At 40.3% G+C, this 26,712-nt stretch overlaps 1 protein-coding gene across 6 annotated transcripts in view; it reads right to left on the bottom strand.

The window, feature by feature from the left end:
* LOC109034133 (uncharacterized) overlaps positions 1–26,712 on the bottom strand; it is a 70,035-nt gene that overhangs the window by 20,816 nt on the left and 22,507 nt on the right. For all 6 annotated transcript variants that reach the window (XM_019047107.2, XM_019047108.2, XM_019047106.2 and 3 more), the window contains exons 4-6: positions 4,067–4,128; positions 2,469–2,542; positions 629–1,273 (exon numbers count right to left, since the gene is read on the bottom strand). In XM_019047107.2, the coding sequence (XP_018902652.2) occupies positions 629–1,273; positions 2,469–2,542; positions 4,067–4,128 (781 nt within the window). The remainder of the gene's footprint in view (positions 1–628; positions 1,274–2,468; positions 2,543–4,066; positions 4,129–26,712) is intronic.

Genomic DNA, 26,712 nt, shown 5'->3' with positions numbered 1-26,712 from the left:
CGCCATGCGACGTTTAAAAATTTCCGCCGCCATTTTATTTTTTTACAGAGAAATTGTTCAACGAAGCTGTCCGAAAATTTCACTGAATTTTCTGTGTGCTGCCGATAAAATTTAGTGAAATTTCCAAACAGATTCAACGAACAATTTCTCAGTAAAAAAATTAAATGGCGGCGGAAATTTTTAAACGTCGCATGGCGCTTGTGATACTTTGCCTGGAAGGTGACGATATATCGCGATTTTATCGACTTCGATTTATCGCAATCCTACCGGATAAAAAATTGCGATGAACTGCTATTCCATCGCATAAATTTGCAGTAAAATGGCGTTTCTGTTCACGGCGATTTACTGCAATATATCGAACAAAAATTTGGTATACATCGAGATAAAATCTTGATTTTATCGAGCGCGATTCCATAGAGATAAAATTGGGAAAAGCCAAGCACTCGGATGTTGACGAATTTTTCAGCGATTTTATTGCCAAAAGATCATAAGAGAATCGCAACTCAATTTAATAACATCGTAATTTTTCCTATGAAAATGCTAATTGGGCCCTAACACTCTTGTCCTCTAAAATTCGGCTGTTTGGCCCCTGTGCAGTTATCATATTAGAGACGATGAAAGCACTTACTTGAGTTGGAACTATCCTAGGTTGTTGATTGAAAGTAGGCGACGGAGCCGTTTCCCGGTGAACCCACACAGGAACTTCCTTGGGGGTGGAATTCTGTCGCTGCATCCAGGGCGGTGACTGGGGTGCACCGGAATCTTGTTTCGTGAGCGGTGGTATGTACAAAGACCCAGGCGCCTGATTCACCCGCGATTGGTTCGTGTTCATCTCACTAGATGGCGTTGAAAATCTTTGCCCGTTGGTGACCCCGTTGCTGACGGGAGCCCTGAACTTGGGCTCTTGGCTCATCGGGGGTGGAGCGGGGGGTGCTGGGGGTGGCGCGGCTGAAGAAGAATTAGCCTTTCCGTATTGCTTCGTGATGGGTATCTGCTGCTGAGGGAAGACGGAGACCGGTAACGCTGGTTGCATAGCTGCCAGGGCGGCCGGTGGAAGGGGTTGTCTAGGGCTAGCTTGTTGCGTTTCTTGGGGGGTTGGGGGTAAGTGAGCCACTTCCGGGTTCATCTGGTTCCTGGTGATTCGCCGAGCCATCCGCGGGCTCCTGATTTCTGACAGGTCTAGTCCTCCTGGTGTGTAGGTGAACGGCTTTTTGTCCTTTGTCATCATAGCATTCTGAATGGCTGCTGGAGGCTCCTTTCCCCTCTCAGGAATCTTCAATCAATCAGACAAACATTAGCTATTAATATATACGCATACGCTGTAAGAAAATGGATTTCTTTCTTAAATTTATTCGAAAATTTAGGACACACTGAAAAAAAACAGTTTCGGGCTATACAGACATACCGTCCGTTCCGGGCTCTAAGGCCGAAAGTTCCGGGTTCTGGAGCCGTGGCTCGATGTTCCGGGTGCTACTCCCGAAACTTTTGGCCTCTGAGCCCGGAAAGCGGGCGGTATGTCTACGTATATAGGCCGTGAATACAACTTCCACGGCCGGAGTTTTTTTTCAGTGCAGCCATATGATTATAACCGATTGGACAGAGACTTTAGATGAACATTTTTTTTACCATTCATTATATTTTCCCACAAATTGCCGCAATGAGGTATAGTTATCTTTATATCGTAGAGAATATTCAGGTGATTTTTCAGCTTTAAACTATATGGCAGTTCTCAATCTTAAGTAAGCATGGATACATTGACGGCTCTCAGGAGGGGAAAAAAGTGTAATACGTAATTTTAGATTAAACTCCCAAATGCAGATTTTGAAGGCACGGCATCGCAGATGAAAAATTAAAATTCCCCTGGGTGGGTTTGTTTACAAACTTGAATATTACTGAAACAATATTGAGACTAGATTAATGGTAATCTTGGACCTTCTTCTTAAGAGAAAATCCACTATTTCGTTTCAGCAATGTATGATTTGATTGTCATCATAGAAAAAAGCAACTCTGCCGTGCTAAGGAAGAACGCCGTATGAACATTCGAGAGTTGCCAAATTGCCCCGGATAAAACATGTATTTTTGAGAAAGATTAAACTTATTTTTCCTTGAAATTTGCAGACATTTTAGACAAAATTGCTAACAAAATTGTCTGAAAAAATTGAAGAAAGACATTCACAATTTTCCAAGTAAATTAGGTGTTTATTGAAGGAAATATGGCAACGTCTGAAGGTTCGTACGGCGTTCTTCCTTAGCACGGCAGAACTAGAGGGACCTAATATCAATTATCTCCATCTTAATTTAGTCGATGTTGTGGTATCGAGCATCAACTTGTCTGCATCTGATCAACATTACTGTATGACAACGATATTATTTTTTAAAAGAGCTACTAAAAGTAAATTTGTTTGTAACATATTTGTTTGTAATATGGTATTCGTATATTATATTTGTGACAATCAATAAATACTGACCTCCGATTTCAAACGCACAGCCGGAATGGTGCCAGCAGTAAGAGGTGGAGGGGGAGGAGGTGGCGCGCCATCAACTAAAACAGAATGAGAAGTTTACATTTAGATCTTAAATAATAAAATTCGTCTTTTTCGTGGACTTCAAATTGTACGCAAGGGGAAAAGTATTTATTTTTTATTACAGAAAAGCATCAACATTTTAAGAAATGTCTATGCAAAATGAAGGTATGTTTTTTTGCGAAACCGAACACAATATGGAAATAAAGCTAGGGAAAAGGATGCGTGTTTATGACGGCGCGGAGATACAACTATTCGTACTTTATGAACGTCCGTGCTGCATCTGAAAAATTGAAGGAACGATGACGCGTAGCGTGAGCTCTTAATGCTCTGCTATATGCTGTCAATGAGGTGTCGATCGGATTCGGAAGAAAAGTTAAAAAAGAGGCCCGAACACATCTGTCCTACCTTCGGCTGTGTTATTCACGTAGTGTTTGAAGCATCATTACGAATAAGACAGACGCAAACAAATATAATATGGAAATAAAGCGAGGGAAAGAATGCGCGTTTACGACGGCGCAGAGATACAACTATTCGTACTTGATGGACGTCCATGCTGCATCTGAAAAATTGAAGGCGCGATGACGCGAAGCGTGAGTTCTTAATGCTCTGCTATATGCTGTCAATGAGGTGTCGCTCAGATTTGGGAGAAAAGTTAAAAAAGAGGCCCGAACACATCTCTCCTACCTTCGGCTGTGTTGATACTCGTTCTTTCTTCTTTTTTCAGGTTCTTGTGTGATTCTCTTTTAGGATAGATTTGCAAACCCACGTCTTAATCTCGTGTAAACCGCAGCACTGGCTCGGTCGTTTTGGAAATAATGGTGCTTAGATGCGTCTAGCGGCTTTAATTTGTTATGTTTTCTTTAATTTCAGAAGTCTGTCGGTTATTTCGATACGTTCAATTTTGCAAATTTCACTCTGTACAATCAATAAACTTTGAACCTGAAAATAGCGTAAACTTGTGCTGCTTTGCCAAACTTTTCTGAACCCCTCTCCACGTAGGGGATGCCCTACGTGGAGCATACAGAAATGTCACATTACGCCCCTTTAACCAGCCAAGGGTCTACGTCCTTAGACGCGAGCCAGTCCGACCTTGTAGCTGCTATCATTTAGCGAGAATTTAAATGGAAAGAAACTAAAACTTAGCGGTAGAGTTAGGCAGTTTCCGAAGCAAGTCATTCAATTATGTATCCAGAGGAAGTTTCTCTTACCCTCGAATCAGGAAGATTTCAAACAAATAAGAAGGAGGGAGTAGAAATTCCAGTTTCTGTTGTGCGTCAGTGAATTCTTTTGCACACATTCACACGAAAAAAATGAAATTGATGATGAAACAATTTTGTAGTTAAAAAAAAGACAGATATGTTTCAAATGCACATTTTCCATTATTGTAAAATGTGCATTTGAAACATGTCCGTCACTTTTTTACACTTTAATTGTTAAATCAGCAATTCATTTCTTCCGTGCAAACAGTGAATCAACATCATACTTAAATATAACGCAATCTTTCGAAATGAAGTAAAGTGAAATTAAAAAGTCGAACTCACCAGCATCAGTGTGTATTGAATAAGATGGCGTATTGTTAGCTGCTATTTGCTGAGACTGACGTCTGGAAAAAAGAAAAGAATTACATTATTATTTCTGAAAACATGCCAGGTATTCAAACGCATGAGAAAAGAGGAATAATGAAACGTGCGAAACTTATTCTCAGCTTGTCGTTTCCAATCAACGCAATTTAATTGGTGCACACATTTCCAATTTCATGGATAATTTCCCATGAAGGTTTTTGAGCGACGAAATTAAGAAAGACATGCCATTGTCATATCATCACATAATACATAGAGTTCATCAGGAATTAATTTTTTTGGATTTGATAAAATCAAGCAAAATTGTTCTTCAGACTGTCGCAACAATCATACGTCACTTGGACGTATTTATGCTGAAAGGAACTATGTTACACGCTAACCCTATGCACATAGTTCCTTTTAGCATACTGTGTGTGATTCCTTTTGGTGAAATGGAAAAGCGAGATTTTAAATTAAGAAAACGGAACTATGTGCCAACTGCATGTGGTACTTATGAGCCATGGGTATGTGACAAGAGCTTTGTGGACAGGGCTCATGTGTTTAATGACGTCAATTTGAATTTCCGCGTCCCCGTCGTCGCCACTGACGTCACTGGCGCTTTGTACGAGTAATTCCCATTCATTCTTACGGCCCTCGACTAACGAGCATACTACTTCTTTCCCGCCTGTCGCTGGTTCCGTTTGACAGAAGTACGCCCACTCGGTGTTTTCCCAATGTACGATATTTCGCCGGGCCAAATGAAAGAGAGGCATCAAAGTGACATGTGATTGTTGCGACAGTCTAAGGAACAGCTTGATTTTATCAAATCCAAAAAAAAAAAAAAAAAAAAAAAAAAAAAAAAAAAAAAAAAAAAAAAAAAAAATAATAATAATTCCTGTTGAACAATATGTAGTCTGTGATGATATAACCATGACTTTGTAATTCCCATCCCTTTTTACGGCACTCGACTGAGGAGCACATCCCACGCGGATAAAAAAATCACGAGTTTGTTGTGTGATATGGACATTTCCAATTAATTGTGGTAGTACACGAATTAATCGTGGTCGAACCCCTATAAATTAGGTTACTAACCCAAATGTTGCAGTACTACCCTAACTTGAGTTGCAGTTCTACCACAATTAATTAGAAATGTCCGTATCATCCAACAAATTGCGATAGTACCACAATTTTAGGGGATAACACCTAATACTTTTGTTCCCGTGCATATTTCCCACAGCAAATAGTTTCGTTTGGTAGAAATACGTCCATTTAGCAGTCGGGAGAATCGGTGCGGACCAGACTCAAGGAGACGGCGGATGACACCCCGACCGCGGTGAAAAATATAAATAGAAATACTCTAGCAAGTTTATGAGAATATCCGCGAGTAAACAGACGATCTTAGCCGGAGTCACAGATTCGGTGGCCGAACGGCGGCGACGGTGCCTCGGTCGACGGTTCTGTGCCAAGGTTCTCAGATTCAACGGAACTAGGTCACTATGCAAACCCCCCTCAATTCGTACGCATCTTTCCGCTTTCCCTCCGCTTTGTTCCCGCTTTGCATTGTCAAGTTCCCCGGAAATATAATCGGGGAATGTCAAGCCTCTGAGCTTTACGCCACGCTTATGGAGGCGACTCCGAGAAGGATACACCGCATCATCATCATCTTCTACCGATGAGCGGAGTTTAACAATGTTCCGCCTCGGGGGCATACGGGAAAAAGTAGTGGCTCTCTAAAGGGGCGGGCAGACCAGCGGGCTGATAGTTGAAATTGATAGACAAAGCGATAGACAAAGAAGATATAAGGAGTATCGAGCGATCCTGTTGGTTGAAATGGGTGGTTCCTATATAATGAAACAATGGTGGACTAACTACAGGGTCTCTCGTGGGTTGCAGTTAGTTAGTCTATTACCTATCTTCTTTGTCCATTGCAGCCACCCGATTCCACCAATAGGACTCCTCGCTATGTCTATCAATTTCAACGATCAGCTTGCAAGCAGGCAGGAAAACCGGAGAAATTCCGGTTGATCGGCCGATTTTAGAGTAATTTTGGACCGGTTTAATCTACCTTCCACGGCAAGAAACGACTCAAATGGACCCATTCGAAGATTGATGGGCTAATATACCCCCCCCCCCCTCCCAATGAACCTCAATGTACCGCTAGGCACTGTGCAACTTTATACATTCTGCGCTGAATGAATTCGTAGCGCAAAGTTATGGGAGGTCGCCATTTTTCATGAGTTTTGGCCATGTCTGTTGTCGAAATTCAAAGGAAACGACGATTTTCCTGAAAAATTGAAGGAATGGGGGCGTAGCTCCTTCAAGGGTAAATTTTGAGGGAAGTACCTAATAAAAGGAAATTGTTATCCATAGAACACGCTCCTGCAGTATGACCGCTTAGCGCTGTTTTTTTTACATATCGCAATTTGACTCTATATTGCAATGAGTAACTACGATTGGACTACATTTTGCAACTAGGAACTACAACTGGACTACATTTCGTAACTAGCAACCAACATTTCTGCCTAATCCGTAAAAACACTTACATGCAAAGGGAAACTACTGGTACATAAATTGCTTCTTCACTAAGCCAGAATTTGTAGTTCCTAATTGCAAAATGTGGTCCAATGTCCGGCCCAGGATAAAAACAACGCAATACCATATCTGTTTTCATGGATGAGCCGGAGATTGTAGTTCCTAATCGCGAAATGTAGTCCATTTGGGCGTATTTCTGTTAAGCGGAACTATGTGCAGTATGACGTGAGCCCTATTATGCATATTATGCTATGGGTCTTAGGGCTCATGTCTTAATATACGTAGCTCCGTTTGATAGAAATACGTCCAATTGGACTACATTTCGCGATTAGGAACTACAATCTCCGGCTCATCCATGAAAACAGATATGGTGCATGCGTTGTTTTTAACCTGAGCCAGAAATTGGACAGCACTCTGCAATTAGGAACTACTAATTCTGGCTTAGTGAAGAAGCAACTTATGTACCAGTAGTTTCCCTGTGCATATAAGTGTTTTTGGACATGCAATTGGACGTATTTCTGTCAAACGGAACTATGTACAGTATGACGTGAGCCCTGTTATGCATATTATGCTATGGGTCTTAGGGCTCATGTCTTAATACACATAGTTCCGTTCGATAGAAATACGTCCAATTATGAAATTCCATTCTCGGGTAACGTACAATCAAGAGCTTCCTTTTCGGGTGACGGTGTCCCAAGTCCCGACAAATCACCCACGTGAGGATAGCTCCGTGAACCGGAAGTTGGAACCCGGGCCTGCGGTCCCGCGGCGTGCGGACGTCGAGCGAAATCATCCGCGAGCGACGCGATTCGTCCTGACCCTGCGCGCGTCGCGGCGCCGGCGTCGTGTCCATACCAAATATGGTCGAAACGCTGCTAAGACTTCTCCCAAGGTCGCGCCGCTAAATGCTCCTGGTAATTGGGTTAAACGGCTGCCTTTACCGCTGCCGCGTCGCGTCGCAACGCCATTAATATGAAGTGTAACTTCATTGTTATTATGAACTTTTATTGGACGGATTTCTGCCGAACGGAACTAAGTGCACTCAGACATGAGCCCTGAGACCCATATGAATACACGCGTAGTAGGGGTCACGACATAATGCACGTAGTTCCGTTCGGCAGAAATGCGTCCTATTAATCCCGTGTTCCGAGCGGAGCGCCTCGTCGTTTTTGGAAACTTGAGTCCGACTGTTGCGAGATCGTGCGAAAGCTCGCCGATAATTGAATCGGTCACTCGCGAAAAGACTTGAGCGCCGAAAACGGAAATGCGAAAAAACCCGGCAAAACCCGTTCTTAATGACGCGTTCTGAATCTCGGAGCGCTGAAATATTAGAGCGATGAAGTAATTAAACACGATGCCAATTATTATGAGGTTTAAAATGGGTTGATTGATACAGTTTCTATTATATTGCTCATGTTTTCAATTCTGGCACTTAAGTCTTTTTGAGAGTGACTGGTTCATTGCTTTCCGCGATACAAGTGCCGGTGGATATTCAGGACAATTTGGTTTGTTATATACATACATTTCTCAGCGTGCTTCCACGCAAAAAATGGCGGCCTGCGAATCTAGCGTCTCGTGATTTAATTTGACTCATTATGAGCTACATGCTGCAGGATAAAGTATTGCTTCGCTAAAAATCGCTGCGAAGACTATTTTTTATAGCAGAGCTACCAGCAGTGACACTTCCGGGCGAAGAAAAAAAAAATGCGTCAGTTCAGCTAGTCATAGAATCACATTTTGATGGTTTGAGCTTACAGATCAGCTAAAACTGATAAGAGCCGCCCAAACGCCTAGTTTCTGCGCCCAGTGAGAACGGATATATTGCCCTTCGAAAACCACGGTACATGACGTCATCCACCACGGTGGTGCATACCATGGTTTCCTCCACCTTGGAATAATCAATTTTAGTGATGCACACATTTGCACTCAATGTTTAACTGACGGCACGGATGAAACCGAGGTGAAAAAAATGGAAACCGTGGTAAACCATGATATACACCACCGCGATGGTTAATTATGCCATGCTTTTTGAAAGGGAATAGCTCCCTTAATACTGGACATGAAAACTTGGCAATGCCGGATTAAGGGGGTGGCCACATGGGCCGCGGCCCATGGCGGCAAATCTAGGGGGCAGCCAATTTTGCAATTTTTTTAAATGTAGGCTTAAAAATAAATCTGATTTAGAGAAAAAAATTACAAACGAGAAAAGGCTACAAAATCTCTCATTTCCTGAGAGTACAGTAATTTCTAATTTTGTCGTCTTTCAGTGATACAAGAGACAGCACCTTTAATTAGTCGAGTTAAGAGAGAAACCAAACACACAATTTGGCCCGGAAACGGCGTGACTTAGGGAGAAATGATGACGAGGACTTGAGATAAAAAGGAGAAGCCCTCGGCGCGGCAATCGGCATGTAACACATATTAGCGCCTACAAGACTGCACGAATACTTCACGCATTGCATCAAACAGAGTGCGGTCTTTGCGGTCAGCGTGAAACGGATAGCGCCTACAAGAATGCATGAATACTTCACGCATTGCGCCCAACACAGTGCGGTCAGCGTGAAACGCATAGCGCCTACAAGACTGCGTGAATACTTCACGCATTGCGCCAAACACGGTGCGGTCGGCGCGGCGCGGCGGCGGAAGTTATAATCATTAAACCAAATTTTGTGTTTGTTCTTCCATAATTTTTTCGTTCATTTCTTATGAATGGAAGGCCTTGTCCATTAGAGATAGGTTTACGAAACTTGACTTTCGCACAAAGTTCCGTGACCTTTTGCTAGTAGTGTTGACAGGGCTTTCCCAAAAAATGTGTTTAACACGAGTAAACGCGTCTAATGCACCCCTCCCCCGCTGGCACGTTCACTTGATGGTTTTTATTGATGTTTCAAACCGAATGAGAAGGGGGCGGCAAGTAGGAAAATCCGGCCCTGAAACTTGGTGTTCCGACAAATCTTATTTTTGCTCAAAAGTACCGGTTCAGAATCCATTGACCAATGGAATTAAATTTTTGCACTCGTGTGTATATTTGTATATTTTACGATACATGTGATCGGATCTGTGAAAGACGACCTTATATCTCTCGGATGACAATTCTCCTTTACCCTTCTTAAAAACTAAAAACATATTTTTCTACAGCCTAAGAACTGGTTTTTTGTCACTTCAGGACTTATAATACTTCTTTTAAAATTTGAGCTCTCAGGATCAGATTTACGCTAACATGTCTAGGTTGTCTTCCTTCATGCATCTGCCAAAAAGTAAGAAACATTTTCTCCCGGAGGATGAGGTCTCCTATTACAGATACAGTCACACATCTTTGTTGACTCGAACCCTTTGCAATCAAATGGAAAGTGACAGAATGTAAATAAGTATGAAATTGACCTGATGAAGTATATTATACGAATGAGTAACAAGAGAGGATGAGAATTAAAAAGTGCATGTTCTCTTCATCAAGATTTCTTGCAGAGTTCTTATAAAAAATTGAAAATATTCATAATCAATCCATGAATTAGAAATTTGCGTTAAATATTCACACTAAAATCAGTGGATTTAAACATTCAACACACGAAACACCTAAACTGGAAAAAAATCACATTGTATCTAGAGTCCAGACTCTTGAAAACATCGACAAGAAGAAGTACTCTTGATTCGACCGGATTTTTGCTTGAATCAAAACGAAATCCGCTTAAATTATGAGGCTTGGTTCTTGATTTAAGCTAGATTCTGACTGAGTCAAGAGTACTTTTTCTTGTAGATGTTTTTAAGAGTCTGGACTCTAAATCCAATGTGTTTTTTTTTCCAGTGTACAATTGGACTGCATTTTGCAATTTGCAACTACAAATTCTGGCTCTTTTGGAAAAACTCTATGTGCAATTGTGCATAGGGAAACTAATGGTACATACGTTGTTTTTAAACTGGGCTACACTTTATAGTTCCAAATTGCAAAATGTAGTCCAATTGAACTTAATTAAATTACTTCAGAGGGTGCGCGATCTTTCGGGAGATCAATATGTTCAAGTAAATATTTTGATGAATAAAAACTTGAATATAGCTCGGTTTGCGACTTGTTAATAGCGTTTCAGCATTACACAGATCATCGTGACTCTGAGGTATGGGCGTATCTTTATCTTCATGAGCCCTGAAAAGCAAAGAATCATGCGGAAAATAGGGCTCACGTGGAGATTGAGATACGCCCTTACATCAGAGGAGCGATGAGATGGCCGAGTCGTAAAAACTTGTCGATTATCTTCAAAGCAGCAAACACCTTAACTCAACTTGTGTGCGAATAGGCTTGTGCAAACTTACAAATCGCTTTGACAGCTTAATGCAGGCGCACCTTGTCACAAAGTTTCGTTGCGGAAGGTGAACATTGCTGAATGATACGAAAACATGCATGTATCTATGGCCCCCCTCAGTGTTGCCAGCCTGATTTTTCGGGCGGCATGGATTCAATCACTTTGATCGATCGAGAGATAGAAATATACGAGCCGATCGACAAATGATTAAGATATCGACACAAATCGACCGAAAGACAAGAAACGTGAACCGATCGACACAGATTCAACAAACAAAAATACAAAATTAATAAAAATCGAAAGCCGGTGGACCTTCTTTTGTATTGACATAAAAGGCTTATTTTTTACTTGCTATCAGAAATGGGAAAATCTGAAGGTTTTTGATTTTTATTGACATAATATTTTCTATTTTTGCATCCTGGTTTATTACGAAGGTTGAGACCACCTAGGAACGCCCCAGGCATTTTCTTGCTATGCAGTTTGTTTTTTTAGTTTCTCAGCCTTTGTTATCACGAAAAATATTAAATTGCTGATTTAACAATTCCATTGCTAAAAAAAGTGACTGCAACGTTTCAACGTAGATTTTACAACAAAAAATGCTACTTTTACCACTATTGTAAGCTAATTTAACCACGGAGGTGGTTAAAGTAGCATTTTTGTGTTGTAAAATCTACATTGAAACATTGCAGTCTTTTTTTTTAGCAATTGAATTGTTAAATCAGCAATTTAATTTTTTCCGTGTGCCCATTTAATTGTGTATGTTTTTCGTTGATGATATAGGTATATCCAGCATATTACAAGGGTCAAATTTCATTTTCATTTTTTTCTCCCCCCCCCCCCCCCCTCGAAAATGCCGTTAGCTGAAAATGATCTCAGATTGACCAGTTGTAGAGGAAAACAACGACTGAATTGAACCGATTAATTTCCAAATCACGTAAGCGCCAATTCCTATTTTGATGATAGAGGGGTTGTTTTTTCTTTGTTTTCTCTGGTATAATCAATCATGTCTGATTTCAAAATAGCTCTCTAAAAGAACACACATTTTTTGGAATTAGGATATTGTCAACAAAGCGAATAACACGGGTTTTCTTGTTATTCTCGCATTGGCAAATTTGTCGCTTACGTGATTTGGAAAATAATCGGTTTAATTATCAAAATGTGGGCGACGAGTCCCTCCCTGAGAAGAGTCATTTCCGCAATAAATCTCCTCACTGAAAGATTAGCCTTGACTGAGGTAAATTAAGCGTTGTTCCCGAGAGGACAGCCTCGAGTGAGCTGGAGATTTTTTGGAAATTGGGCTAGCTCCAGTTTCCTATTTTGGGCGATCTAATTATAGTTTGGCCGCAGCATTTTCGCGCGATGCAGGAGATTGCGCTATAATTGCCTATGCACGTTCCTTTTACTCTTGTAGACCCACTCGCGAACAAACCACCGTCAAAAACCTACATCAAGAAAACCGCGGCTCCTTGGTTGAGCTACCTCTCACGATTACCCATTCAGAGCTGCGAACCTGATGCCGAGCATTGCGCAACTCTTGCACAAAGCTGAAATAGACGGTTTTATTTTAGTGCTCCTGAAATGGGGCTCCCGAGCAATTGCAGTCCTGCGTGAATGCATTGTATTTTAGCATGAGTTCAGCTTCTACATAAAATCCGAGCCACCATTCCAGTGGAGTGGCGTGCTTTGCGATTATCGATGGATCTATCATTTAAACCTATGGAAAACGATCGATAAACAGGATGTTCGTAACGAACACTATAATAATCGATCCTTTACTACAGCTTCAAATGGGGAAATATCGTTAATTGATTATTTAGGCCTCGCCACTGCAACATTCCACACTGAAAAAAAAGACTGGTAGAATGTACCATTCCTTCACGCTGTATTTCACACAGCGTGAAGGAATGGTAAATTCTACCAATCATCAAGTCGATTCTGCCAGAGTAATTGTTACTTGTACCAGTATATACATATAGTAACGTTTACCTTTCTTCTGGCAGAATTGACTCTGAATTGACGCTGTGTGAAATACAGCGTGAAGGAATGGTGCATTCTACCAATCTTTTTTTTTCCAGTGAGCTTTATCCCAAGACACATTGGATTGAAAAATGTTTGCACTCGTTAGAAATGGTACTTCAATGCAATTTGCTGGAATATTATTCAGAATATTGATACTGAAATTTAAAAAAATGTCTTTTTTATCTGAATTCGAATAGTAGAAAGATATATAGATATTCGAATAATAGAAGTAAAGGGAGTGTTCATAAATTAAGTAACGCATTTGTTTGGTATTTTTGGCACCCACTCTCTTTTAACCTTTCGTAACGCAAACCCGGACTCCCTGCAATTATTAGGGAACGCTTGGAACATTTGAAGTATTTTTAATGATAGAATTACAAATGTTTGTTAAAGAAATGAAGATGATAAATGCATTTTCATACGAAAGATTGCCCGCGAACTTCCTTAAGATTTTGTGTGTTTTTCCCTAATAGAGGGCGGTTACGTAACGCTGACATCGACCCCTCTTCCCCTTGTAACGCAGCTCAATGAAAATTGTGGCTCATAACCCCCCCCCCCCCCCCCCCAAAGAGCGTTACGTAATTTATGAATGTTTAATATTAACTGCACTCCCTTTTAATTCCATAAATATTAAGTACTTCCTGGATATTCCCTGGAAATGCATTTTCCAAAGACGCGCAATGATTTAATGAGTGTCATTATCGAAATGAGAATGTCTGTACTATTAGTCTAACTATACAGTCAAATCACCCAGTTTGGCAGTCGCATAATTCTAAAATCTAAAAGAGCAAATAAAATGTCAGTCGAATTTGTAACTGAAACACCCCAATCGATGCAATGAAACATACCTTGCAGGCCCATACCGCACTGTGTACGAATACTGCGGTAACGATGGTCCAAGATCACGAAGGGAAACATATTGGTACGTTGAAGAAGTCATCTTTAGATGTATCGTCAACACATTTTATAGTATCTAAGTTGCCTCTCCAAGGTCAAATTTAAATTGCACCTTTTAAATGTTTGTTATTGCAGGTACGCAGCAACATAAAACAATGCCCTCTTATTTTCCCTAACTTTGGCCCAAAGTTTGTATTCAACAATAAGCAATAAAATCATTAAATTATTGATTACTGATAAATTAGTATTAAGGGTCTCTAAAGAGACTTTTTTAGAATGATATAGTATACTTGAAAATTAAATTTATTTATTGAAGAAGAAAGAACGGTGTGAGTTAATACCTAAGGGGTTAAGATATATTTGTGAGACCCAGAAAAATTCGGTTTGAAATTTAAGCGTTTTGAGGGGCTTTGCACATAAAATAATAATTATAATTATTTTTTAAACAGCTTTGTTCGTCTTTAATCGGGTGCTAGCCTAGCGTAACCTAACAGCATGTCATTTTACACATGTCACGGACGTTATGGCTTTTTTCCCTCAAAACGATCCTTTAATTTTTTTTATTTTTTTTTATTTTATTTTTTTTAATGAGGAGTATATGCCACCACCCGTGTACGTTTAGAAAACCCTGCCTGCTGTAGGCAAGAAGAGGTCTTTGAATATCGAAAACTGAGCAACTTTACAGAATGGATGACTCACAAATACATCTCATTTGTTAGGCCCTAATCCTGTTATTTACTGACACTAATTTGCATGGGATTTACTGCCCGCTTCGAAGCGTGCAGGTTTTAGGCTCGGATTATGGGAAGGAGGGACCTTGCACTACCGATCATCATACGGTCATAGCACAAATACGGAAAATCCGAAATCCATCCCGTTGAAACGGAACACATGAACTGCACCACTAGATCGACACTGCTAGTACCACCAACACGGCTGAGAACTGATCCGATCTTGTTCCTAGCTAGGAGCACCACGCGACAAACTTCATTGACGAAAGATATTAATTGAGAAAAAAATGAAGAAAAAACAAGACAAAGAATGTGCGGTTTGATCGTTGAGTGATACACTCGGAAGGTTAAAGATCACGGGAGACGCAGATGAGAAAAACGAGATACCTTATTTAGAAGATATTGAGGGCCTTCAAAGGACGTACGAGAGCTAGAGCAATCTCCCATCTTAACTACCTACCTCCATTGATGCCACTTTACCGAAAGGATCTAATAACCTTCTTACACGATTACAAAAAGCAATAGCTAGAGGGCCAACAATAACAAAAATTTGCACAATCGTCCAGGATTCGCGCTGGAATTTGCCTTTGACTATACCTGGGCTTACTCGTTTTTCATGTCGCATTGGTGAGGCGAAATCTTGCGAATAATAGATACATATCAATTTTTGCAACGCAAAAATATGTATAAAAAACTGATAGCTATTTTTAACCCAACTCTTACAGGCACAGTGAAAAACCTTCATTTTTTTGTCGAAATCCTTTTATATAACTTTTTAATCAGGACTGCATTTTGCAATACAGAATCTGCACAAGGAATCCCAGGGCACTTAAACTATTTCGGGAATATGGCAGAAATAATAGTTCCTTGTCGTAAAATAAAAGTCAGTCGAGAACATTTTGACCTACTAGCGGTAACTTCATTGTTCTGCACAGCAATGATTCGCCGGCGCAAACTTTACATCGAAAACTAAACATTTGCTGACTAACACTTAGTTCTCGGTGCGATGCAATAGCTCCGACTTCTTGGTAATCCCCATTGCATACACGTTGAAATCAGGGGCAACTCAACAACATGTGTCAGTCAAGTTTTAACTTCGGCTTATTTTTCTAATTTAAAATTCGATGACACTATTCTTTACTGCTAGTTTTCAACATATAGTTTTCAAGATAGTCAGTTCCTTGAAGCTTGGTACTCTGGAGTCGATGGACTCGTCTTTGCAACAGGTGTGGGAATCTACGTACGGCGTCAACCTACAATCGTGGGGACGGGTCCATATTTAGGGACTCACGCCGATTTATATATGGCCCAGATATAAATGGACCTCTGAAAATGTGTCCCTTTCCACCCTCCACCACACCTAATAAAATTTTCGGAAGTACCGGAGAGGTTAGTATCCACGGAAAAAATAGACTGCTTATGACGACTGTCCTATTTTTTCCGTTTGAGTAAGGTAAGATTAGTGGGTTAGGTAGGTTTTTCTAAGTTAGAATAGATTAGTTAGGTAAAATAAGCTTTAAAACAGTGGTCGTTCCCATAACTGTTGGTACACAATTCTGCGTGTGTAGTTCGACACACTCTATTGAATACCTCCCTCGATACCAAGTGATCAGTACTAATTTTGCCCTGCACTTATGGAATTATGATATTTTCTGCTTCCAAATGATTCTTGTAACATACTGAGTCTCATCCTTCCAGAGTGAGTCACTACTATCACTTTAGACCAAGTTGATAAGGAGTTTTTAATAAAACATCGGCAGAGGAATATACTACCATACCGCACGGAAGGCGTAAAGGCAAAAAGGCATTTACCGCAAGTTAGTGTTTTTTGAGTATCACTACATCCTTTTAAAATGTGCTAGAAAATTTTGCCCTCTGGTTTCAATTTCCGCAAAAATCATACCTGAATCACACCCTCGATGAGCTCATCAAAGTGCAAGCTTCCGTATAAAAGAAAAGGTGTTTCTACCAAATTGTGTTTTTTTAGACGAGGCGGCAACAATGCATGGAAGACTCTACCGCATAGAGCAACACAATGTCAGACACAGCCTCAATTTTTTCCTTTTAGCGCGGAATCATCATTGGCAAAGAGCGTAAATGTTTTCAGTCGTCATAGTTTCTTGAGAGGTAAACAATATTATTTGTAAAAGGATGCACGATTACTTAATACTAATGAGCTTTAAGTTGAGTGACGTCACTCAAAATCTCTTGCGATATCGTTTTAAAAAGCCATCAAACGTTTAAGGAAGTAGAAAACGATCACATTTCATTATTTTGCAGAGCCGTCATTTGGGTGGGCAGGGGGGGGGGGGTAGGGTTAATTGCCTCTCCCCCCGCTTGGGCCGTAATAAATATTGTGGATCAAATTTGCCAAAAACTTCATTTTTTAATACTCTTAATTATAGGTTTTGAATCATACCGCGAGAAAAGCCAAATTTTTTCGGAGGAATAGAGGTTCATGTTGGTATCATGCTATTTTGACGGGCAAAAAAGGAGTCCTGAGTGTATAGTAATTTCTAATTTCGTCGTCTTTTAGTGATACAAGAGACAGCACCTTTCATTAATCGAATTAAGAGAGAAACCAAACACACAAATTGGCCTAGAACGGCGCAACTTAGAGAGAAATGATGACGAGGACTTGAGATGAAAAGGAGAAGCCCTCGGCGCGGCAATCGGCATGTAACACATATTAGCGCCTACAAGACTGCACGAATACTTCACGCATTGCATCAAACACAGTGCGGTCACTGCGGTCAGCGTGAAACGGATAGCGCCTACAAGAATGCATGAATACTTCACGCATTGCGCCAAAGGCGGTGCGGTCAGCGTGAAACGCTTAGCGCCTACAAGACTGCGTGAATACCTCACGCATTGCGTTAAACACAGTGCGGTCACTGCGGTCAACGTGAAACGGATAGCGCCTACAAGACTGTCGGAATACTTCACGCATTGTGCCAAACACAGTGCAGTCTGCGCGGCGCGGCGCGGCGGCGGAAGTTAAAATCATTAAATTACATTTATGTTTGTTCTTTCATAATTTGTTCGTTCATTTCGTATGAATGGAAGGCCTTGTCCACACAGAGATAGGTTTACGGAACTTATAACTTTCGCGCAAAGTTCCGTGAACTTTTGCTAGTAGTGTTAACAGGGCTTTCCCAAAACATATGTCCAATACGAGTAAACGAGTCTTATGCACCCCTCTCCCGCAGGCACGTTTACTTGATGGTTTTTATTGGTATTTCAAAACGAATGAGAAGGGGGCGGCAAAATACAGGCGGCCCATGGGCGGCAGGTAGGTAAATCCGGCCCTGGCGGAAACTTTCTACAAAGTTCTAGACGTGATTTTGGGTGTGATACACATTTTTTTATATCCAACTTCTGAATTGAGTTCGGATCGAACTTTGATGAATATTTTTGCCGAAAATTAAGCTTTGAGTGTGATCATTATTGATTTCTCAGCCGATAATACGTGTCCCTATGAGTCGGGTTTGTTTACATTGGTTCAACTTTGGAGCTCCATGATAGCCTAAAACTGATGAACCAATCAGAGAGCGGCACAGAGATGGCAATACTCTCCAGTATACTGGTACCTTAGGCTGATCTAGATGCGCCCGGCAGGAGTCGGGATTTGCCCGTAGCATATCCGCTCATTGCACGTTTTTTTAGAGACATATCGCGGCACAAGGACAATGCTATTTGCAGATTTATTGTTTTATCTGCAGAGACGATCATGCGAACCAGTGGCGTGGCATGCTTTGCAATAATATCGATTGATTTGCAATTTAAACCTATGGGAAAGAATCAATAGACAGGGTGTTCGCGGCGAACACCTTAATAATTGATTCTTTACCATAGCTTCAAATGGAGAAATATCGATAATCGATCATTCACGCCTCGCCACTGATGTAAACAAACGGATGAATGCAGACTCGCGACAGAAGCCCATTTTTTACATGCGGTTAAAAAAAAGAAAAATCGAGAGGGATGGCAATAAAAAAGTGATGTCCCGTTGAGTTTTAATTTGTTATCCAAATGCCCGAGCGCTGCCAAAAATAATTCATCCCATCCGATGCGTGTTGAACTTTGGAGCGGTAATTCGGCTTCAAGCCCCACGACCGATAGTGATCATTTATAGATAGATTTCAAAGATTCTGGGAACCAATACTGAGCCAGAGCAGCAAATATGGATAACGAGAGAGGGAAAAGAGCGGGGGGAAAGTAAATGAGAGGGGAAGGAGGGGAAGGGACAAAGGAGATAATAGAGCGACACATGCAAAACATCTGAGCTGTTTAATCCAAACAGTGAGCCGAGCCTAGTTGCTGTGATTCTGTGGGGCGCAAAATTAGACGCCTGCCGAGCTGCCTTATTCCAGTGCAGCGTAACACACAATGGAGTAGTGAATTACCTAACGTCCTTTTTCTGTGTATTCCGACAGCAGTGCTTTGCAGAATGGCACTCTGCCCAACATTACGCGTCCATTACCACCGGGCGTTGCCAATTTGGGGAAGAGATACCCCCCAAAAATCAGAATCTAAAAATCTGTGAAATCCAAGACATTGAGAATTTTGGTTTCTAATCAATGAGATTCTTAAAAATTCTGGTCTTTACTGATTCCCTCTAGAAAAATAGGAGCTTTCTGATTTTCGAGGATTATGATAATTGTGAGCTTTTAGCTCAATGGTGATTCTGGGTTCTCTCAGATTTTTATGAGTTTCTCATTTAAATTCAGAATATCTATGAAAAATTCTGATTCTGAGACGAGATCAGGGGCGTCACACAAGTAAGTATCAAGGATGAGTGAGAGAATTAGAATTTTCACTTTTTTCGACACTATTTTTCAACATACCGAAGAATTCGGGAGAGAATTACAAATTTGAATTTTTTTGAAACGACTTATATGCCCCTTGCAAGAGTCGTAAATCCTCGATTTAAAAAACTACAGAGTGATGCAATAAACATGATGCATCCACTGGTTTTTGTCAAATATCTACACCCACAGACGAAACAGCGAAACCTAAAGTTAAGGCTGATGATCCAAAAATACTGGCGTACTTTAAATTCATATGAAGCATTAATATTGTATTTGGAAAGATATCGATGGCTAATGAATAATACAGCATGAGCATAGTTCGACCCATTTGAAAGAATGGAAGGCGATTAGATGGAAGGCAGAGACTATCAGATGATTATAGGGGGATGATACCACTATTCGACCACGTGGGAGCTCGTTTTGCCTACACTAAAAATTGAAGGCGAACCGATATGGCGTTACAGTACCGACAATTTTACCAAAAACGAGTTAGCGATTTTACCGCATTATACAGTATAAAATACGCAAGCTGATGATTTTATTTTTTTTCCGATTTTGAATGGGGAACGATGCAATGATGCAGTAATATCTGAAAAAATTGCAAATCGAATCTCAATATTACAAAAATAGCGAAGTTTTCTCTTCGATCTGCAACATTGTCAGTTTGCAGCTAGGCGTATTGTTCGTCAGCCATCGATATACTTTCGTCTCCCTTAGGCAAGTCTCGGCTCTTTCTCGCAGTTTTTACCTTTTTATATTTTTTTTAAAATAAATTTGTATTATTTATCCTTTTGCTTCTTTCTTAAACTGCTCTTGGAAGAGTACGACATAACTTATTCTCCACTCTGAATCCCAACAGTCATAGCTCAGTTCGAGACTGGACGTAGCACCGATTGAGAACATGAAAGCGTAGTGACGGAATGTGAGAAAGTATCAATAACATTCGTAAATTAACCGAGGTTTTCCTCAAGAAGTCTACGAGATGCCCTTGAGGAAACTATGCAAAACAAGCGGATATTAGAAGAAATTGCGAAATGGAAGCGTGAACGGTGTAGGTGCAAGCTCCAATTAACCGAGTTCACTTTATCTTTTACCTAGGACAAACCCAATTGTAGCGGCATTCATCGGAATAATCTCACTCTTCCTGAGCTGGAGCTGTGCAACTCTAGATACATTTACGGTCTGTTAATTGACATGTCGCACAATTATCGCTGAGAATCACGTCTTGGGACCACACCAACTTTCCTTCCCTCCAATGAAATTGAGCGCACCATTAATTGCCGATGAATTTGAATTCTTAATTCCTGTAATAGCGATTCATTTCCGTTCATAGAATCTTACAGTATTATCACTTGAGGATACAGCGGGAAGACCTCCAAAGCGTTGCGTTTGCGGACGCCCTGGAAGTTCATTCTTGACATGAAATTTCCCATACGAAGAGGTTGTTCCATACATATGTAATTGTGGAACTGAGCCCGTAATGAGATCTCTAGCAAATTTTCAAGTATTAATGAATAGGGGCCTGAGACATCTAAAATGTCTGAGACTCCCAAATATGATAGAATTTTGGATCTAGCCCCCCTGAGAAGGGTGGGGGGGGAGGGTCTAATGAAAAAAGTTGGGCGTGGTGTTGGTGAAGACACCTGTATACTCAAGTAGGGACTCCATCGCGCCAACTTTGAAAAATTTCAACTCCAGCTTCGGGACAAATCGTTTCCCTAAAAAGAAGACGATCTTGGTATTATTTTAACCGTCGCACGTCATCGAAGAGTGGACTGTAAGGACAGTTTTTTTTCACCTGCATACAATCCGCGCTCCTGCAGACTAAACAATTTTGATTTTCGGACTGATGAAAATTTTTGGTAGGCTTCTAAACCGGTCAAACCATACTGCAAAAAAGTATACATGGATGCTGTGGAAGTTGTAATATACTCGCTGCGTATGAATACATCGTGCGCTTGTAAGTGAGAAGATGAGTATGAAGCCGGGACAACAATCAAATAGGGTTCCATTGTTTAATTTCTTAAATTATGCTCTGAAAAAAAATCTTAAATTTTCCACCAGGGTTTTTTTTTCTTGAATCAAGAATGATACTGCTTAATTTAAGATACTTCTTTTCGTAACCCAAGCATTTCTTTTCTCTTCCCTGAAGGAAGTCATCTTAAATCAAGATTTAAAAGAAAAGAACACTTGGTGGCAAATTCAAGGATTATCATGCTGGAGTGAGCATTTTTTTCAGTGACTTTTCCTGATCTAATTACTGTATACATTGATTGAGGAATAGTGCTTGTACTTACATCATGCTCTCAAGTTGCTTTGAGATCCCTTGGTCTTCCGTGACCATTTCTTTTGGCAAGTTGCTGACGATGTCGTTGGCTTTGTTATTATAGTCCCCTAAGATTCCTCTGTACATGTTGTAAACTAGCTTCCGCACTTGTGGATCCTTGGGGTCCACCTTCGTACCCGAGTTTCCCGACATTTTTCAAAGTTCAGTGACACTTCTCCGATCCCTAAACGCACTTCGGTCACTTTCAAACTTCCGAACAAAACTAAGAACTTCCCATTTCACTGCTTAGTTTTGTTATTGCATTATAACAGTGTTATATATTGTGTCATGTAGTATGCACAGTATATTGTATTAAAGTTTTATTATATATTGAGTGAATTTGAAGGTGATTCCTGGTGTAGTAAAATTAGAGTCCTTCGTCCAGGAGCTATAAGCCGCATTTATCGAAGGAATCCCGTCATGGATATTATTTTCTTGCAAGATGAATTATTATCCAGGAGCGCCTTAATGTCAATCTATGCAAACACGGATTACACAATAAATTCTTTCATCTCACTGTATTTCCGCAAAGCAGGCGAGTTGGCGTGAGTCGAGAGAACGATGGCGGGGGGGGGGGGGGGAGATGAGAATCAAGAGAAAGTGTTAAACTCGAGAAACTCTAATATCAAGGATTTTAATCTTTTAATTGATTTGCCATCAGCGATTATAGAATATCTCAAAGAAGATGTCCTGTTAAAATCATGCATTCATGGACCCTTACATAATGCGAACCATGCGTATGCATGCACTATACCTCGCGACATTATTATTTCGATGTAGATTTGATACAAATTGATAGAGAAAATGATTTGGAATAAAGAGATGGACGAATTATGTGCTTTTTAAAAAAAAGAGAGGTGAGGGGTGGAGAGGAGGAGGAGAGGAGAGGAGATGAGATGAAAAAAGTGAAAAATGTTTTTACGGCGAGGATCGGGCGGTGAGGCGCAAAGGTGATAACGGGTGTAGATTTGGTGAAACAAATCCGATTTGTTATTAATATACAGCACATCAAACAGGTGGGTGGTAGGTGGTTAAAATAAAAACTTGAAGAGCTCTACGTCAACCACCCATCAATATGTCGATATGTATTCTTTCACTCTTTCCCATCACCGGAATTGACGTTTCCGTGCAATATTTTTACACAACAGGGCGGAAGTACTTCGCTTTTTTTACACCACCCCTTAAATAATGTTATTCTAAACTTCAATTTCATGCTGTGAACAAAAAATAAATGAAGTTTACGTCCTCTCATGCTTGTTCCGTTAAGGCTGTTTTTAGGATTTACGACTGTACAATTAGTTCAAGACCTGAGTTGGTGCGGAAATACATTTTTCACATAGAGAATCTTATTGTTGGATTCATAGAAATTCCAACTCTTGATTCTTAGACGAGAGTTCCCGGGTCAACAGGAGGTATCCTCGTTTCAAACTGTATTCCTGTTATTTCAAGGAGCCCTCCTAACTCTTTAAAGAGATTTACGATTGACTTGACGGGAATTCTTGCTCGGGAATCATTAATACTGGAAAATTGTTCTCACTGTTAACGCAAAAATTACACATAACCCGCTGACGGAGTTGCATGCACTCGACATTAGGTTTTTCCTATTTTTTTCCCAGACTTTACAGCAAAAGGATCATACTTACATTCCTAGTATTTTTCCTGTATTTCTAGTCACATAGAAACATTTAGCCCTCGACTTTAAAGAATGTGGGCTGCTGCGAACTAACATGGAATTTCAATATTTTTGAGACCGAAGGTGAATTCAGTGCTAAAATTGGAGGATAAAGATTTTCATGAATTTCGGTTCAGAACACTCACAAACATGTAGAAAAAACGACGATGTTCCAAAAATTTGGCGGAAGGATTTAACCACGGCCAGGGTCTCTTGTAGATAAAAACTTTACTGAAGAATAAAAGGTCTTATTATGACGAATCTAGCTGTTTAGCCGTCCTGCAACACCCTGTATATTGTAGTCCTTAATTTTGTACCTAATTTTGTACCCTCAGCAGTTCATTGTAGGTGGACACTTGGGCACCGCTCATAATTACATGATTCATTAGAAGCCACTGTTCGACTACGCTTACACTTTGAACGAGGGCAATTCCTAAGGAATACATTTCAGCCTCTTGGGGCAACGTTTTGCGTCATCGGCTCATCGGCCTCACGCAGCGCAGCATCGCACAGTGGATCGAGTCAATAGGAGGGGTCGGACATGAATTTGTTGACTAAAACTGCAAATTCGGATGTATATTTTAGGAGATTCTAAAGTTTGAAGGGTACTTGCTCTAAAAATTTTACGAGAGACCCAATGGTACCGTTTTTAAGACCTCTACGTTTCGTAGTAATGGAGTTATGAGCTTTTAAAGGTTTAAAGTTTTGTTCGACCATTCCCATTGATTCGATCCATTGTGCGGCGCGTCGCGTCACTGTCGTCAAGTCGTGCTATGATGCCACGCCTACAATAACATGCACTGTGTGCTCGCAAAAATTGACAAGTTATCATTAATCACTCAGCAGAAGAAGAACGCCTAGCCAACGAGCTAATAATATGTTTAATGGTTAGTACGGGGAATATTTGTACGACATACTTAGGCTTTAACATTACGAGAACATTACCTATAATGAAACCGAAAAAATAAAATGCTGACTTAAAGTCACGAATGCCTAGATCATTAGAGGTGTGTGATACATATCAAGTGAGGATTCAACTACCTCAACAACAAAACTTAAGTCCTTCACCTGCCTTGCTAAGGAAGAACGCCGTATGAGAATTAAAATACTGCCAAATTTCCACTGCGAAATTGATTATTCTCTGGTTTTTTCCCTTGGGATTTTCAGATATTTTAGATCAAATTGTCCAAAAAACATTCTGAAAAATTTGAAGGAAAATATTCAAAATATTCCCAATAAATTCGTTTTTATTGACAGAAATGTAACGACGTCTGAAGGCTCATACGACGTCCTTTCCTAGCCAGGCAGTGCAATTCCAAGTTACAAAGGTGAGTGCGAGGTTGGTTGTATCAGAATTTATGACCCATCAGACTTACTTTTTATACCGAAAATGCTAAATTACGATTATATCTTTTCTATGAATTCACGCTGGGTAAATAATGGGTGAACACGATGATGCCGTCTATTTTCCTCTAAAACCAAATAAGGAACAGGTTGAGGTATGGAGGGATGGGTCGATAGAGGTGAGTCATCGACCAGGCGGGAAAACTTGTGTATTTAAACTCGTACGACCGATGACCGATCAAATGTCAATGGCCATTGTATCTTATCAATAGTTTGAAATTAGCTATTGAGTATGAGTCAGAACGCGTTAAAGTCGTGGTAACTTGAAATTTCACAGAACAAACATGAAACATGGTGTCAAACGTGAGATCATTCGGAAAATTGGGCAACAGTGATGATAGCTTGAGTGCGTGGGCACTTGGGCAGTGCCATGCGGTCTAGAATATAGACGCATTCGAATCAAAAGGAAAAAAAAATAATTCGTGACATGAGCCCTGTCATGCTTGTACGCTTACGGATCTCAGAACTCATGTCAGAATGGATATAGTTCCTATTGATTTAAATATGTGCGGCACTCATGATTCTTGTGTCTCACTCTCAAACTATCACACTGGTAACTTGGTAAGAATGTATTAGGAGGCACTCGTGTGATATCATCACTTTCCGCAGAATGCAATGACGCGATTATTTTAGGTATTTGACCGATGAAGAGACTTCATGTGCAAGGTTCAATAGTGACGTATTTTTTGTACTCACTATGAAAAACACTATGAAAATTTTAAGTAACTTGACCAGAATGCATCTTTCTTAGGACCGTTTTCATTTTCTTCGGGTAACGTGTATATCCCGAAAGGACCAAATAATGAGAAGCTGAATGTGGAACAGATACCTAGATTCGACAATGGAACATCGAGTATTTGCAAATTTGGTTTTTCTTTCTTTAGTAGGCAATCGCGGATACATGAGGTGGTCACATCCTAAGGGAAGAAAATCAGGAAAAACGCTTTTAAAAAAACTGAAAATACTTCCCGCTTTCAGAGCATGCGCACTTCTTTTCTGTAACAATGGTTTAGTACTTTTGTAAGACTAGGGGTCCGCCCCCTGACTGCTTCGCGGTGATATCCCCCGGGGCGCTTCGAGCCTCAAACGTTATGCATTATGCGTTACTCTTTAGATTTTATACCATAGAGTATGATAAGAAATGACATAGGAAATTTGAGAAATATTGTAACAATTTCACCTTCCGAGGGATTTTGGGTTAATTGTAAACCACGTCCGTTTATATGAAATCACGATGAAAGAGAGTAGCATGTAAAGAACAAATGAATAATGACTCATTCATCTGAATAATTTGCACACCGTGCTAGCCTTGAAATTTGCTTTAATGGGCCACTAATATTCAATGAAAATGTGTGCAGTCACGAACGCTGCAAGGGTACATTATCACTTGTGCTGGTTTAGCAGCCCCGGTAAAGGTCATAATGGGACGGAGGGGGTTAACCCGGGCCTTATACTGAAATAATGCGTAAAATTTCAGGAGTTACCTCAAAAATTTTTGAAAAATTCAAAATTCCATATTAAATTCGAATTTCAGAGGTTCAAATGGACGTATTTATGCTAAAAAGAACTATGTTGTACGCAAACTCTATGCACATACTTCCTTTTAGCATAAATACGTCCAAATATTCTTGTATGCGAACATAATCGGTGAAATACGTTACAGAGGAGGAATTTTTTTAAAAAAAAATGTTTATCTATGGTCCATTTACGATACTGTCGGTCAAAAATTTCTTTACCAAAGGTACTGGTGAAGAAAAAGTACTGGAAACTCAAAACTTTGGGTACACTATAACACTTTTGGCAACGTACTGCGCGAGAATTTCGCCATCTTTCTTGGTTTTTTCATCATATTTAGCTTAAATCTCCACTTTTTGTGCACTCCCTTTTTGTTCCACTCTCTTTGCTGAATGCAAGTCTACTGGAAGCAAACATCCTCCCAAT

The sequence above is a fragment of the Bemisia tabaci genome, chromosome 3 (assembly GCF_918797505.1).
Source record: "Bemisia tabaci chromosome 3, PGI_BMITA_v3".
NCBI classification, from domain to species: Eukaryota; Metazoa; Arthropoda; class Insecta; order Hemiptera; family Aleyrodidae; genus Bemisia; species Bemisia tabaci.
This window is presented reverse-complemented; position numbering and strand designations above follow the sequence as displayed.